We start from the raw sequence: 13878 nt of genomic DNA, 5'->3' as shown, positions 1-13878 counted from the left end.
AAGTTTAGCACCTGTTTCAGTCTATTGTTCAGTGAGATCTTGCAGGAAATTCGCTGTGTGGCCGGTGGTTACTTTAAGATAAACAGGGGAACGTTAATCTCTATTGTTTTCTCAGTTTTTTCTCTTTTTCTTTATCTGATGGCTTTCTGATGGTCAATTCCATTGGAACAACTCAAACAAATACAAAACTCACTTTGTCACCACACTTTTTCAAGTGGAAAAAAAAAGTAAATAATCCTCCCATCAAGTCGGTGTGCAGTATTTACTTTTAATAAATAAACTTGCAAACAAAGAAAATTCAGATTCCAGAGCTGTCCTTATATCAGTGTGCAATTTCTTTCGACAAATAATTTCAATTTAAAAACAGTACTTCCTTCAACATTGCACATGCACTGTTTTGAGTGTGAGGATAGCAGTTATTAATAACATGTAACTGTGTCCTGTGAAGTTGTATTCAATATTAAAAATTAAATATTTATACATTTTCCGTCTGTCATTCAAACAATTGTTGTTTAAACATTCATTGTGGAAACCTATAACATTTTGTTTTTTAATTACTTTCAAATCATCTTTATAACATATACTGGATGTAAATGAAATACTTAACTCCATGGAAACGTGTAAAATAATTACTCATTGCAAAGACAATTTAGGTTAAAACATTTTACCAGAATATGCAGGATACATCCCAATCAATAAACACTAAGATATATAAATCAAAGCTCTAATCAGATAACTGACAATTATTTCTTCTTTAATTATTTGACATGGTGTCTCCTTTCAGTTAAACAGCATAATATGCAGCAAAGTAATTTAACTGTATCCAAAAGCACCTAAACTCTGTCAACCTGTACACTTGGTTTTCAGTCATGCTTGCATCCAGGTGGTCATGGTGCTACATAGTACGTGCACAGGTTTTCTTTATTAATATACACAGATGGAGGAGGATTCATGGCACATTCATCCCTTATTGTGTGTGTGTGTGTGTGTGTGTGTGTGTGTGTGTGTGTGTGTGTGTGTGTGTGTGTGTGTGTGAGAGAGAGAGAAAAACCCCTGAGGTTTGATTATGAGCCGGTGACCATAGTACCCAGAATATTTGCTAGAGGAGGAAGCACTGACGCCGGTCCAGAGACACAGTAACACAGCCCCTGGGACTCAAGCTTATACAGACTCTGTGATGTTGCTGGCTGAGGCTGGAGCGGGACTCACACACACACACACACACACACACACACACACACACACACACACAGGATAATGACGAGGTCCCACTGCAGAGAACACTGAGGACTTGTAAGGGGCTGACAGTTGAGGGCCCACCACTCCAGTGGCTGTGAACTTTTATTTTAACCGTGACTAAAATAAATATTTAGATGATAGATGTGATATTCCCCCTTCCATTCGCTTTTGTGTATGTAGGCATGTGTGTATGTACTGTATGTATGTGTGCATGTGTGTGTTTGTGTGTGTGTGTGCCTGCGTGCGTGTGTGTCAGTGTGTGTGTGTGTGTGTGTGTGTGTGTGTGTGTGTGTGTGTGTGTGTGTGTGTGTGTGTGTGTGTGTGTGTGTGTGTGTGTGTGTGTGTGAGTGAGTGTGTGTATGTGTGTGTGTGGCCTTAAAGAGAGAGGTAATTTGTTAGTGTTCATGAGGTGGTTCACATGCGGTTCTCTCCTTTATCTTCTGTAATTTTCTATTTTTTGGTGTCACTTATCTCTTACTTGATCCAACCACACACACACACACACACACACACACCCACACAACACATTTCAGTTTGCAAAAGAGGCCAGGAGGTGAGTAATAAGATTGAGAGAAATGAAGAGGAACAAAAAGCAGAATAGCGACAGTGAGACAGCTGCTGCAGTTTCAACTCTCTGTATTAACAACATGTTTCTTGGCTGTCATTTAATCTGGTTAATTGAATGCTCTAATAATTCTAGAGAGATTATTGTCCGACAAAGTGTCCCACTCAGGTCAGAGGTAAAGCAGGCCAATGATCTATTTGTCAAATACATCAGGCTCTCCTCTAATTTCCTTTGATTGAAATTGATCATTTTCTAAATGCACGCTCCAGATGGCTGATAAGATTTATCCCCTTTGTGTTGGGGGTGGTTGAGCTAATATTATGTAAAGGAAGTGCGGATAACTCTGGCTTAACTAAAGATCCATGTGAAGAAAGCTGGTTTTAAAGCTCTATCTGCCACAAGCTGGTGATTCCCCGTAAAGCTATCATGGTTTTATTTAAGCCTGTTCTACTTAAAATGGACTTGCAGGGTAAAACATCCATCTTCATTTTGTATGATCTAATTAGGGATCTTTCTTTTTAATAATTAAATGTATTGCCTAACAGAGGATGTTACAACATTTGGTGCGAGCAGTTATTTGAGAAAGTAAGACAGATATCACAAAGTCTCCAAAAAGTAGTGACTGACACTCTTCAAGACAACATCTTGTGGCAAAATCTATACTTTTTCAATTTTAATCCACCAGGCAAAATAAACCTGCACACCTTTGTTTGCATTGAGTACAACTTTTGTAATATTTGCAAATCAAAAATGGTGTTGTGGCCCAGTAGCAAGCCATCCTCAAATGTTTCCACCTGGTTAGTGTGAGTAGACACTACTTCACCAAGGATCGAGAACCAAATATAACATGAACACGTGAAGATGACTTGGACTGTGGCCTGCGGACAAACAGGAAAAGCAATGTTTCACAATGAAAACTGATCCAGGGAGATAGAGATGAAGAGAAAGAGTAAGTGAGGTGACATTTTGAACCGCACAATTCTTTGAGATTGACCTGTCATCTCTGATGGGTTGTACATGGCTCTATGGTGCAGCTATGAACTGCTGAACTGCATTTCTCTTCTCACATTCCACAATATAAGGAGGAGGGTCCAGATTATTCCAAAGTCATTCCAAGTTTACCAAAGCAGTTTGTTTCTCCCATAAAAAGTCACAGTCTATGTTACTCAACGTGCTCTCAACTCAGCATTTCATATAGTTTTCTGTCAGTCTTGCAAAATAAACGTCTCTCTCTCTCTTATGCCCCCTTCTTTCACCCCCTCTTCTCTTCTCTCTCTCTCTCTCCCCATGTCACAGTTGCTCATTCGCAGGTTGATGGGGGGCATCAGAAGGGATGAGTAGGAGCCATTTGAGACAAGCGTGTGAGAGACACAGCGTAATATCGGTGGAGAGGGACGTCTCTCTCAGAGCTTGTCTCCAGTTATATCCACAACTGGGAGACAACAGATGATGCAGAAGAGAGGATAACCCAGGCAATCACCCAAGGGCAGGACGGCAACGTGGAGAGGTTACCTCAGAGCGAGAGAGCACAGAGAGCGGAGGGGTCACCAGGTCGAGTGTGAGCTGGCTCTCCCGCTCATGTCCCATCATTTAAACTGTGTTTTTGTCTGTCTGATGCCTCGCCTCCCCTCCCCTCCCCTCCCCTCCGCTCTACTTGCCATTCTCTTCCTTCCCAATCTCTCTCACCATGTAGCGCCTCATCAACTAGATCTGCTCTGACAGGCCCTAGCTGCATGCTTACACTCTGACCGACTGCTCTTTTTGACTTTGTGTATATGTGTGCATGCATGTGCGTGCCTTTGTGTGCAAAGAGAGAAGGGGGAGTAAGACTATTTTCCTGGCTTTTGAAGAGTCTGATTTTTGTGGCAGGGCTGTCAGATCTCCGTTCCCTCCACGCCAGATCAATGCCAGCACCAGGCAAGTGGCAGCGCCTGATGAGAGTCACCCGCCCCTCTGACGGGTGCCCACTACGACAGGGAATATGTTCTTCCAAATAGCAAGCTGGTAGCAACTGAGTGACGCACACACAGAATGGCACCACAGAGAAAATCGGTGCACAGGACCGCTTTTTGTTGAAAGTAGTGGCAAACTAAAAACGACAGGTACGGAGGCTTTTACGTCTGTACGTTGCACTGTCAACACAAACACTCGTGGGTTATTCATCTGATATTCACAGTGTGGTTTTGGGATGTTAATGAAATAAATTGATTAACTAGATTTAACTTCTTAAATCTGTATTCAGTAACGATAATATTTGTGTATTTTCTGTAGCTTCACTCATAGAATATGATGTGACGGTTTGGACAAAACAATTCTTTCCAATGTATAAAAGAAAAAGTGCAATTAGACTCAACATTATGAGAACGTTTTACTTCTTCATCCAAAAAGAAAATATTTTAAATGGGTATCAGCTAGTGTTATTGTTTTTTTACAAATCACGGCTGCAATTTCTACGTGAATGTATTGCTGTGCAATTAATATCTTGCTTCCCAATATGCTGGTGGTGAGTACATTATACAGTGCATCATAGATAATTCAGAAAAAAAACAGTTCTGAATCATGTCAGTAATAAAACCCTTTTCACATGTGACATATAGTGATGAAGAGGGGTAGATTCTAGGCCCAGATCATTGATAAATGCATGTCATGCACATGCAGCACATTAGCTCAGTTTTCTATTCCATAGTTGTGATTAACATGTGAATATCTTTGAACATACCAACACAGAGTATTACACTTTCTAAGTAGTTCAGCCTAATGGAATGAAGTCAGTGTGATGTATTTCTCCAAAGACATACTTCACCAAGAGCCAGATGCAAAGACAAGGTAAAGGGACAGCAACATAGTGTGGCATTTAATGTACAATATGAAAGCCATAAAACTAGGTAGATGCTGCCCACTTAAAACTGTACATTCTTCATTCATTTTAGCTCACCAAACAGGACAGTCCCCATAGGCAAGGAATGAATAATCATTAGCAAAAGGTCCACAAATTATTGATGTAAAATAAGCAATGATTCTTTTTTTTGTTTCACAATTTATTGCCATTAACAAGTAACTTGCAATCCAATAAATGTCAGCATGGCTTTCAGTTAATTAAAGGGAAAGATATTATACAGTAATGCAGGGTGGCGTTTATATCTCGATTTCCACAGACTGCAATTTACTGCTGAGCCTTTATTTGAAGGGACCCACAAATAATGGCTATCAAGCCGTCAGAGGAAGGACAGGGGATCACATTAATGAAATTAGATAAGGTGCAATGGTGATCTACACAGCCTGGACTCGGGAGACTCACACCGACGCACAGATCTACACAGACATGTATGCACGCTGCATACTAGCATGACACATAAGGACTGGGTGCTGTTAAGTTTCCTCTTTCCACATCTTTTTATTTCTCTGACCTGCTTGGCTTGTGTTTCCATTTTCTTCTTTCTTGCCATCACCTCTTCTGCACTTTGTCCAAGCGCCAACAGAAGCCCAGTTAGGTGTTCACATGAGGGCCTGTCAGCTCATCAGGGAAAGTTTCCTGTTTGTCCTGAGCACTGCAGGCAGCCAGTCAGTCCACCATCCCCGTCATCAACACTGCCAATTCACTCACACACACACACAGACACACACACACACGTGTCCACATCTCCCCCACTAACAGGGAGGTGTCACTTGGGGAGGCAGCTGCAGTCGCCGGTGTGACTGCTCTCCTCAAATCAGAGACCCTCGTCCCTGTCAACAGCAACCTGGCCCTGAGGCTACCACTGTCACACAGTGTGCTCCATGTCGAACACACACACACGCACGCACGCACACACACACACACACATATATAGACACACACTTAGGGGGAGGAATAAGAGAAGATGGAGGAGGCAGGAGCTATTCTTTCTGGAGTGCTGATTTCCACTGCATTAGGGGAAAAGGGTGATGGAGGAGGGAAGAAGAGAGGAAGAGGAAAAAGGGGGAGAAGGAAGGATAAAGGGAGGGGTGAGGGATGTGGGTTTTGGTTAGAACAGCGGGCCTGATTTCCTTCTTGACAGAGAGGCCCAATTATTAGCTGTGACAGTTTAGGGAAATTGGGCGTGTGAGTGTGATGGGACAGATAGGAGTCGAACAGATAGGAGAACTGATAATTGTTTGACAGACGCCCAAGTCAGGTATAAATCCAGCTGCAGGATTCACCTTGCTCTGTTTCATGTATACAAATGCAAAAAAGAAAATTTCATGATTTCCCAATAAGACATTAACCACATAGTTTTACATAAACCTAACGCCACCATAAAAGTCTTAATATGTCCTTCCTTTTTCTATCTATGTTCTCATCCTTTCACTCTTTCTCTGTGTGTGTGTGTGTGTGTGTGTGTGTGTGTGTGTGTGTGTGTAGGTGTGTGTGTAGGTGTGTGTGTGTGTGTGTGAATGACTTAGCCTGTATTTGTGCTGGCAGCATACATAAGAGGCCCTCTGTGCAATCGGACAAGGTGCCGATATCTCAGTCATGTGACAGTGACTTCCTGTCTGTGTGTCAGACAGCAACTGAAGGCTTGTCAATACGAGCTCGTGCTCACATCCTTTCCCACCTCTTCAAACATAAACTCCCACGGCCAGCAGAGAACCATGAAAAACACTTTATTATTTTTACTGTATGTCAAGCTTCTCCTATATGGGATGAATGCAACTTCATCCTATACTGAGAAGTAAAACTGTAATTGTTTAAGTCATGTTAAGCCACGGTCAGAAAGTGAATTCATTTGTTGTATCAGTTTAGTTGCATTCAGTGTAACAAATCATCCCAGCCCCAAATACTGCATTTGATTTCATCAAAAGAAATGAATTGATCCCATAGATATGTTCCACAACACATCCATCTACAATCCCTCCAGTGTCTCTTCCAGTTTTGCCTTTTGGCTCCCAGCTTCCTCAACTCAGGTGGAGCCTGGAGGACTTTTCAAAGGACAACACTGCCCTCGTTTGGCTAGACAAAGCTATTAAAATGACAAATGCATGTTACATGCGTTACAATTTGGAACATCTGAAGTCATCTAAGAAAGGTGGAAAAATGCACCTCATGATCAGAAGTATGTATACACACAAATATTGTCTTTTAATTAATTGGGAATGAAAAGTAAGATGATGTCCATTTAATGCCACACACACACACACACACACACACACAGAAGTGCATCAGTAATGCCGGCTGAATCAAATATAATTGTTTGGACTCATATATGCCCGTGTCTGTTACTACAACCCATCCACTCTCTGCTTAACATTAGTAATTGATTGCAGCTAAGCCCCATTGGCAGGTCTAATTCATTTACGAACTTGTCATTCCACATCATTGATTAGGTTGTCCTTCAACCGAGCTTTAATTATATGCAAAGATAAAAGATTTCTCATTATTGTGTTTAATCTAATGAAAGGCCTTGTGCTACAGGAGGGGTCGGTTCAGGGGTCCAGACTATTGACCTCAGAGGACACAGCCAGCGGATGAATGTTTTAATTAGACAGAGCAAACAGATTTTGGAGGGAGAGCCTTAAGTTGTCTTTTGGCTAGATAAGTGGTTATCAACGTTTTTTTAGCGATGTACCCCCTTGTGTAATATTACCCCCTGACCAGCACACAATAATGTTGGGTTAAAAACAAGATTTAATGCACAGCACTGTGCGATCAGTATCTAATTTGATATAGAATACATACAATTCAGTGTATTAACTTTCACTTGTATTTCATTTAATTAAATAAATATTTTATTGAATTAAATAAATATTAGTTAAGGGTTTTTTAATGGATGCTAATTTTAAATATATCTGTAAATCTCACGTACCCCCTACAGTCCCTTCACATTCCCACATTTGAGAAAAAAAATAACACTTGGATGAATACAAAACTTAGTTAGACTTAGTTAAATCCTGATTAGAAACTATCAGATATGTTTTGCTTTCAAAAGTTAAATAGAGGAAGGAGTAAATGTAGGTCCCATAGAGTAGAGCACTGCTGTAAGAAACAACCAATCAGTGAGCTTAAAAATGAAAGGTTACAATAGAAGTAGAGCTTTGTAAAGCCTGTTGAATAAATTCACAAATTTAATTCATTTAACTTTTGCCTTCATTTTGGACCAATCCATTTTACCATCCTAAGCATTGAAGATGAGTGAAAATGTGAACAAGATCAACAATATATACTGTATCTGACCAGAGAAGTGGCTTCAACCAGAAAAGCAAAATTAACATTTTAGCTACGATAAATGTATTATATTTTTAGAAAAAAGAGAAACTACTGTTTAATTCAGTTAAGTGTTCGTTTGACGAAAAAAAGAAAAAAGAGAGCAGACTGAGAAATCCAGATGTTTTTGATGACAGGCGGTGACCGACAGTCAACGCTTCTTTAAAATCTCAAAAGCAGCTTCAGTGCAAACAGAAAAAAGGGAGAAAAGAAATAGACATTCACTGCATCCCTAATTAATTAAGTCGGTTGAATGAATTTCACTTTGGTGCTTATGATTTCCTTTGGATTAGAACTGAAGGACTGAATAGCATGTCGACACTGACACAAGTTTGAGTTTAATTGTTTTTGTCAAAATGAGCCACACAGAGAGTAAATGGAGTTGGTGTCTAACTGGGGCTCAGCTTTTAAATAAGGTTTACTTCATACTATACTATAATATGTTTACTCGTTTATGGCGAACTAAATAATGACATTACTATTCACACTATACTTTGATTTTTGTATGACATATTATACTATTTTACCCTCTTTTATAGCATCCCATACCATATTTTGTTAATTTCTATTAAATTATTATGACATACTATATTGTGACATTATTACATAGATTTTCTATGTCAATGATTTGTTTATGTCATACTATATTTTGACATTGTTATGGCATACTGAAACAATAATCAAAGTGTCTGAGTTTCTAGAGATGGCAGCTGATTCTGAAAAGAAAAGAAAGGAATAAACAATCCTTGAAATAAAATGCATAATGGAAGTTTGTGAAATGCTCAAGAAATGTCATCTTTTGTTTTCTTTTTCTGTCCGTGGAGATGACATTACTCAACACACACTTTGTGGTTTCGATCGGAAAACATCATGGTTGGGCTTGAAATGACTACATACAGGTAGGTATGGGAAACAAAAAGAACATTAGGATGAAAAAACATTGTTAGGTTTCTTCAATGTAAAGATATAATGTATAGATATAACGATGAAAAATAACAATTACTCTCAGCGTACACGTAGCCACTAACTTTAATGTTGTGACTATTTCACAAACTGCCATGAGGCTGGAGGGGAAGAGGACGCAATGCTACGCTCTGCTTGGGTCAGTGATAGCCTGTTGTGTGTTTGTCATTACTCACCTGTTTGAATGACAATCTGCTACAGTATATATAGTGGAGTGTCACATAATAGTATAGTGTAGTTTATACTTCTTTCATACTCAAAGTGGTCGACTCAGCCTCTCTGTTCCATTATGACCAACTCTCTCCTCAAAGCGTTCAGACATTCAGTCAAATAAGACTCTGTAGTCACATCAGGACATATTGTCACAAACAACACAAATACTTCACACACTGAGGAGATCATCCATCCATCCATTATCCATACCGCTTATCCTCATTAGGGTCGCGGGGCGCTGGAACCGATCCCAGCTGACATTGGGCGAAGGCAGGGTCCATCCTGGAAAGGTCGCCAGTCCCAGCGTGCACCTGATGAAATACAACTGCTTAAAAGTTAAAGTTAGATATTTAAGAATATGTACCCAAGTATACTGTACACTGGCTTTCCTCTTAAGATGATGAAGCTGATGTTAAATGTTTTATTTATTTGCTGCATTACAAGTCTTTTCACTGGACGCTTCATCCATGAATCCATCAATGGTTGTTTCATAGAGTCTGAGGCAAGCTAACAAACGTGTGTCCCAACTGTGTTTGATTGTATCCATTGAGCAACAAGTGGCTCGTTTTTAGCCAGCTACTCCAATTACACCTCAGCAATATGTAGATGTACTTATCATATGAAACTAAATTAAAGACAGTAATTTATGGGAAGACATTCCCATAAATTATTGTATTTCAGTGATATATATATCAAGCAACTGGGACAACTTTTTTCTGTATCACGTTCACCCTCGAGGTATTACATGCCGATACGATGAAGCATGCACCTGAAAAAGGGGTAGGAGTCATATGATTGTAGTCTTGTACATAAATAGGATTTCACAAACAATATTGATGTTTCTCAATTATTGTATTGGCAAAGCCTCAAATTACACAATATCAATAATACACTTTATTTATTTAGTTATGTTACAAAGTGCTTCACAAAAAAAAGAAAACCAGAAGGCAACTTTTGTCCCATAGGAAGAGATTGTGTGCCTGTCAGTTCCATTGGAGACCTTAGGCCAAGTTATATTCGAGGGATCGATTGCTTTTATTTATTAAATACCAAATTGATCGTCCTACCAAACAGAGCTAAGAGGTATTTAAATTTGGCTAAGCAGAAGCAACACACATGCTACACCACTAGAGGGAAGTACTGCCTCATATCACGACACGTAGAGCGTGTTGTGTTAACTTCTTAACGGCTTGAAGAACATGAGCAATCAGACAGAGCTGAACAGAGAAGTCTATTTTTAAGGCTTTCATTATTTTTATTTGCACAACACTTTGTAAAGCCCTGACTCCTACATTTTGGTCACTTTATTTAATTTCATGTAATCTCGAATTAAACAAAGTTTCATGTAATGACCATCCATTTAATTTATGCCAAATCACCATCTTTATTGGCACTTCAACAGGAGGATGTGATTAACAGCATATTCTACATCTGAAATAATATACTTTTAGTGGTGATACTTGAGATATTTCAGATCACCTGGAGCTAAATGTAAAAATGAAAATCATTTAAATGAATTTGGGGTATTACAGTTGGCTCATTGTACTCTTTTGAAATCCGCCCAAATAAATCACACACAAAAGGGCAGTCGAACTCGCACTTTACAACGTCGTCACCAACATGATGGCCATACACAATCACAAAAGGCTTGATAATAACACTTTGGACTTCATTTAACTCTACATTTGTGTTCCTCTGTTAAATTACAGACAATAATCAGCTCTAGTTGATGATGCTACGCCACAGTCTCATGACCACTGATGTCCAGAGAACACAAACGACTAGATTTTGGATATCAAGTCAATTCTTTCCTTCGTAAAAGGAGAAGACGTGTGATGAAAAGGAGAAGGCTCACAGCGTTTTCATTTATTCCAACTACTCCTCATCTTAATATCCTATATTCTCACACTTAACAGATTAATTCAAATCTCGTGCAGTGCATTAATAATCAATGTAGTGTATATTGTTTCATTGCAATAGTTCAACATATTACATCTCTTGCCGCTAAAGTTTGTATTAACAAGCTTTGCAACATGAAAACCTGAAAACCGTCAAATGTTTTTTAACCAAATGTGGCCTTGAAGTTTCTCACTCCATTCTTTATGAATAGATCCACCCAATGTATGTCACAAAGACTAGGCGTCACATCTTTACACACATTATCCATCTGTTCACAGCTCCTGCTCGTTCTTCTCCATGGAGTATGTAACCATTGGTGGTCCATTTCAGCATCAGACTCATGATTCATTGTAAACATTCAGTGTAAACACAACTAATGCACAACCACTTCCCACTAGGTCCCGTTATGCATTCACCTGGTCGTCCTCGTGTTTCATTCATACATTGATTGAGCCAGGCCTGTCTGCTTGAAGGTCTCGGCCACCTGTCTGGAGTGCTGCATCTTAGCAGACAGCGCCTCTAGAATATCATGTTGGTCCACCGCGGTGGCTGTCCGGTAAATGAACGTCGCCATTGACTCCAAACCTCGCATACCTAGATTTACTCCACAACCTGGAGGATGAAGGGGAGAGGGAATAAAAAGAAAAGAAAGGGAGAACATGAATAACAGACATCATACTATAAAATCGACCTCAGCCAAACATATTCATGAAGTATAGTGTTGGTCATTTGGCAGACAAATAGTAAACTGTCGCCTTGAAGATATAGTTTTGGCTGAAATAAAAAGAAAACAGCAGCAGATAAATAAATAGAGAGCAGCATGAAAACAAAACCAGATAGGCCTAAGCGTCAGCTGAAAGGCCACCGAGTGCAGTAATGACTCACACAGACATACTGCATGCATATCAAATCATTCATCCTCTCCCTGCATCTCTTTTATTTCCATCGTACTCTTTCTTACTTTGTCTCATTTATTCAAAGTCCTCTGTGTTCTACTTGATGGTTTGTCTCACCTTCAGGAATACTTTGAGGATAGAAAAGATGGCACATATCAGAATATTGTTCCTTGTTTTGGGTAAATATATCCTCTCCAGTTCTCAGCAACACCGTAACTGGTATATTATAGACAGATGTACCTGTGTCGAAGTTGAGGACGCGGGCCGCCTCCCCCTCCACAGTGACGGCCACGTTGTCCCCCTCTATGAAGGCAGCGCTGATGCGTCTGTGTGATAACTGAATCTCAAAGAGGCGGCGGCTGCACTGCATGTGGTGGAGCGTCACGTCGTTGAGTCGAGGCTCTATGTCCGTCTTATAAACGTTGAAGGACTGGTGGAAAATGTTCTTCATGATCTGGGCAAACAAACAGAGAAAGATCATTTGTAGCATCATTCACTCCACTTCCCTTTAATGTAATCGTATCTCCTTGTAAAGTGTGTTGCTTATGAACACCATTACATTTATTTATGAAGACATGCTCACTTCCCCACAGTACATCAGTCATCACGCTGCCACAGGGAAACTATAGCAACACACATCACCATTTTTCTCAGATCAGTGTGTGAGATTACGAGAGTAAAAATAATTACTTTCAGACACTGGAAGCATGCTTATTGATCCTTGATGATATTGAGGAGTCTTTACATATAAAGTTTTATACTGTGGGATGAGAGAAATGGACAAATGCATCATGACTGAGCTGAAACATCCGGGAGCTAATAATCAATGGGTTGATCAACAGAAACTTAATTTGCAACTACTGTGATCATCAAGTTATCTATTTAATTTTTTCATTTTACAATAAAAACAAGCCTTAATTCATCACATGATATTGAATTGAATATCTTTTCATTTGGAACTATTGGTTGAAAATAAATACCAATCTGAAGACATCTGTGACATTTTCTGTTTTTCATAAGAAAAGCAATTCATCAATAAATTAAAAAAATTACTTGCAGCCGAATTCAAACCTAGTCTGTTGATAGTGCCCTGTAGGTCAAGAACAAGTCACACATCTAAAGTAAATTGTTGCATCCTTTTTTTCAATCTGTACCAAAGCAACTCTGACTGAAGCACTTAGTCATTTTATATCAATGCATGAACAGCGAAGACAAGCTGCTGTGAGCCTTCTCATCGATTCTACAGCGATTCTATTGAGTGACACGCCTCTCGTGCTCTCCGCTTCTTTCTCTCTGCTAAACTCGGCTCTTCTTCGACCCATACTTGCACAGTCATCTGTTACCAAGTAACAGTGCATCTGAACGGCCACCCACACAGCAACAAGCGCTCTGAGGATGGTCTGGCTGTGTACCTGTGTGTACTACATGTTGTGACTACAGGCTGAGCACATGACAAAAGCAGGAGGCTTCTTGACCATAAACAGAGAGCTTGAATTAAGCACCGGCTGCCCATCCGTTGTAAATGCACCCGCGGCCTGTTTAGCATGGGAAGAAACACATCCAGCATGTAAGAGCAGCATGCAGACGGCCTCCACACACACACACACTTAGTCTACTTGCTCCCCCCCCCCCCCTTTCCCCATTTCTTCGTTCCCTGCTTTCTTTGCCTCAGACACACTCACATTTAAATAACACTCGCACTCGAAGACATCCACAGACTCAAACACTCACTCACACAAATATACTCCCACATAAGGACACACATTAACTCTCACAATAGTGCAGTCAAAGTACATGGAAATAGAGCATGCACATTCTTCATACCTATAGTCTTCAGCAACAAGAATAGGGAGAAAACACAGATCCAAATAATTGTGTATCAA

At 39.9% G+C, this 13878-nt stretch overlaps 1 protein-coding gene across 1 annotated transcript; it reads right to left on the bottom strand.

The window, feature by feature from the left end:
• Positions 1-11121: 11121 nt before the first annotated feature.
• On the bottom strand, positions 11122-12592 carry si:dkey-234i14.6 (uncharacterized). The gene is made up of 2 exons (XM_056417593.1): positions 12236-12592; positions 11122-11711 (listed from the first exon to the last, which is right to left on the bottom strand). Exons 1-2 carry the CDS (start codon positions 12486-12488, stop codon positions 11533-11535), a joined length of 432 nt encoding a protein of 143 aa, XP_056273568.1. The 5' UTR covers positions 12489-12592; the 3' UTR covers positions 11122-11532.
• Between the last annotated feature and the right edge of the window lie 1286 nt (positions 12593-13878).

The sequence above is a fragment of the Pseudoliparis swirei genome, chromosome 6 (genome assembly GCF_029220125.1).
Source record: "Pseudoliparis swirei isolate HS2019 ecotype Mariana Trench chromosome 6, NWPU_hadal_v1, whole genome shotgun sequence".
In the NCBI taxonomy this organism is placed as follows: Eukaryota; Metazoa; Chordata; class Actinopteri; order Perciformes; family Liparidae; genus Pseudoliparis; species Pseudoliparis swirei.
Note: the sequence above shows the minus strand (reverse complement) of the source record. Positions and strands in the feature narration are given on the sequence as shown.

Excerpts from the sequence above, each read along its gene's own strand:
- si:dkey-234i14.6 (XM_056417593.1), bottom strand. The coding sequence starts at position 12,488 with ATGATGCTACAAATGATCTTTCTCTGTTTGTTTGCCCAGATCATGAAG. Across the intron at positions 11,712-12,235 it reads CGTCCTCAACTTCGACACAG|GTTGTGGAGTAAATCTAGGT; the intron begins GTACATCTGTCT and ends TTCATCCTCCAG.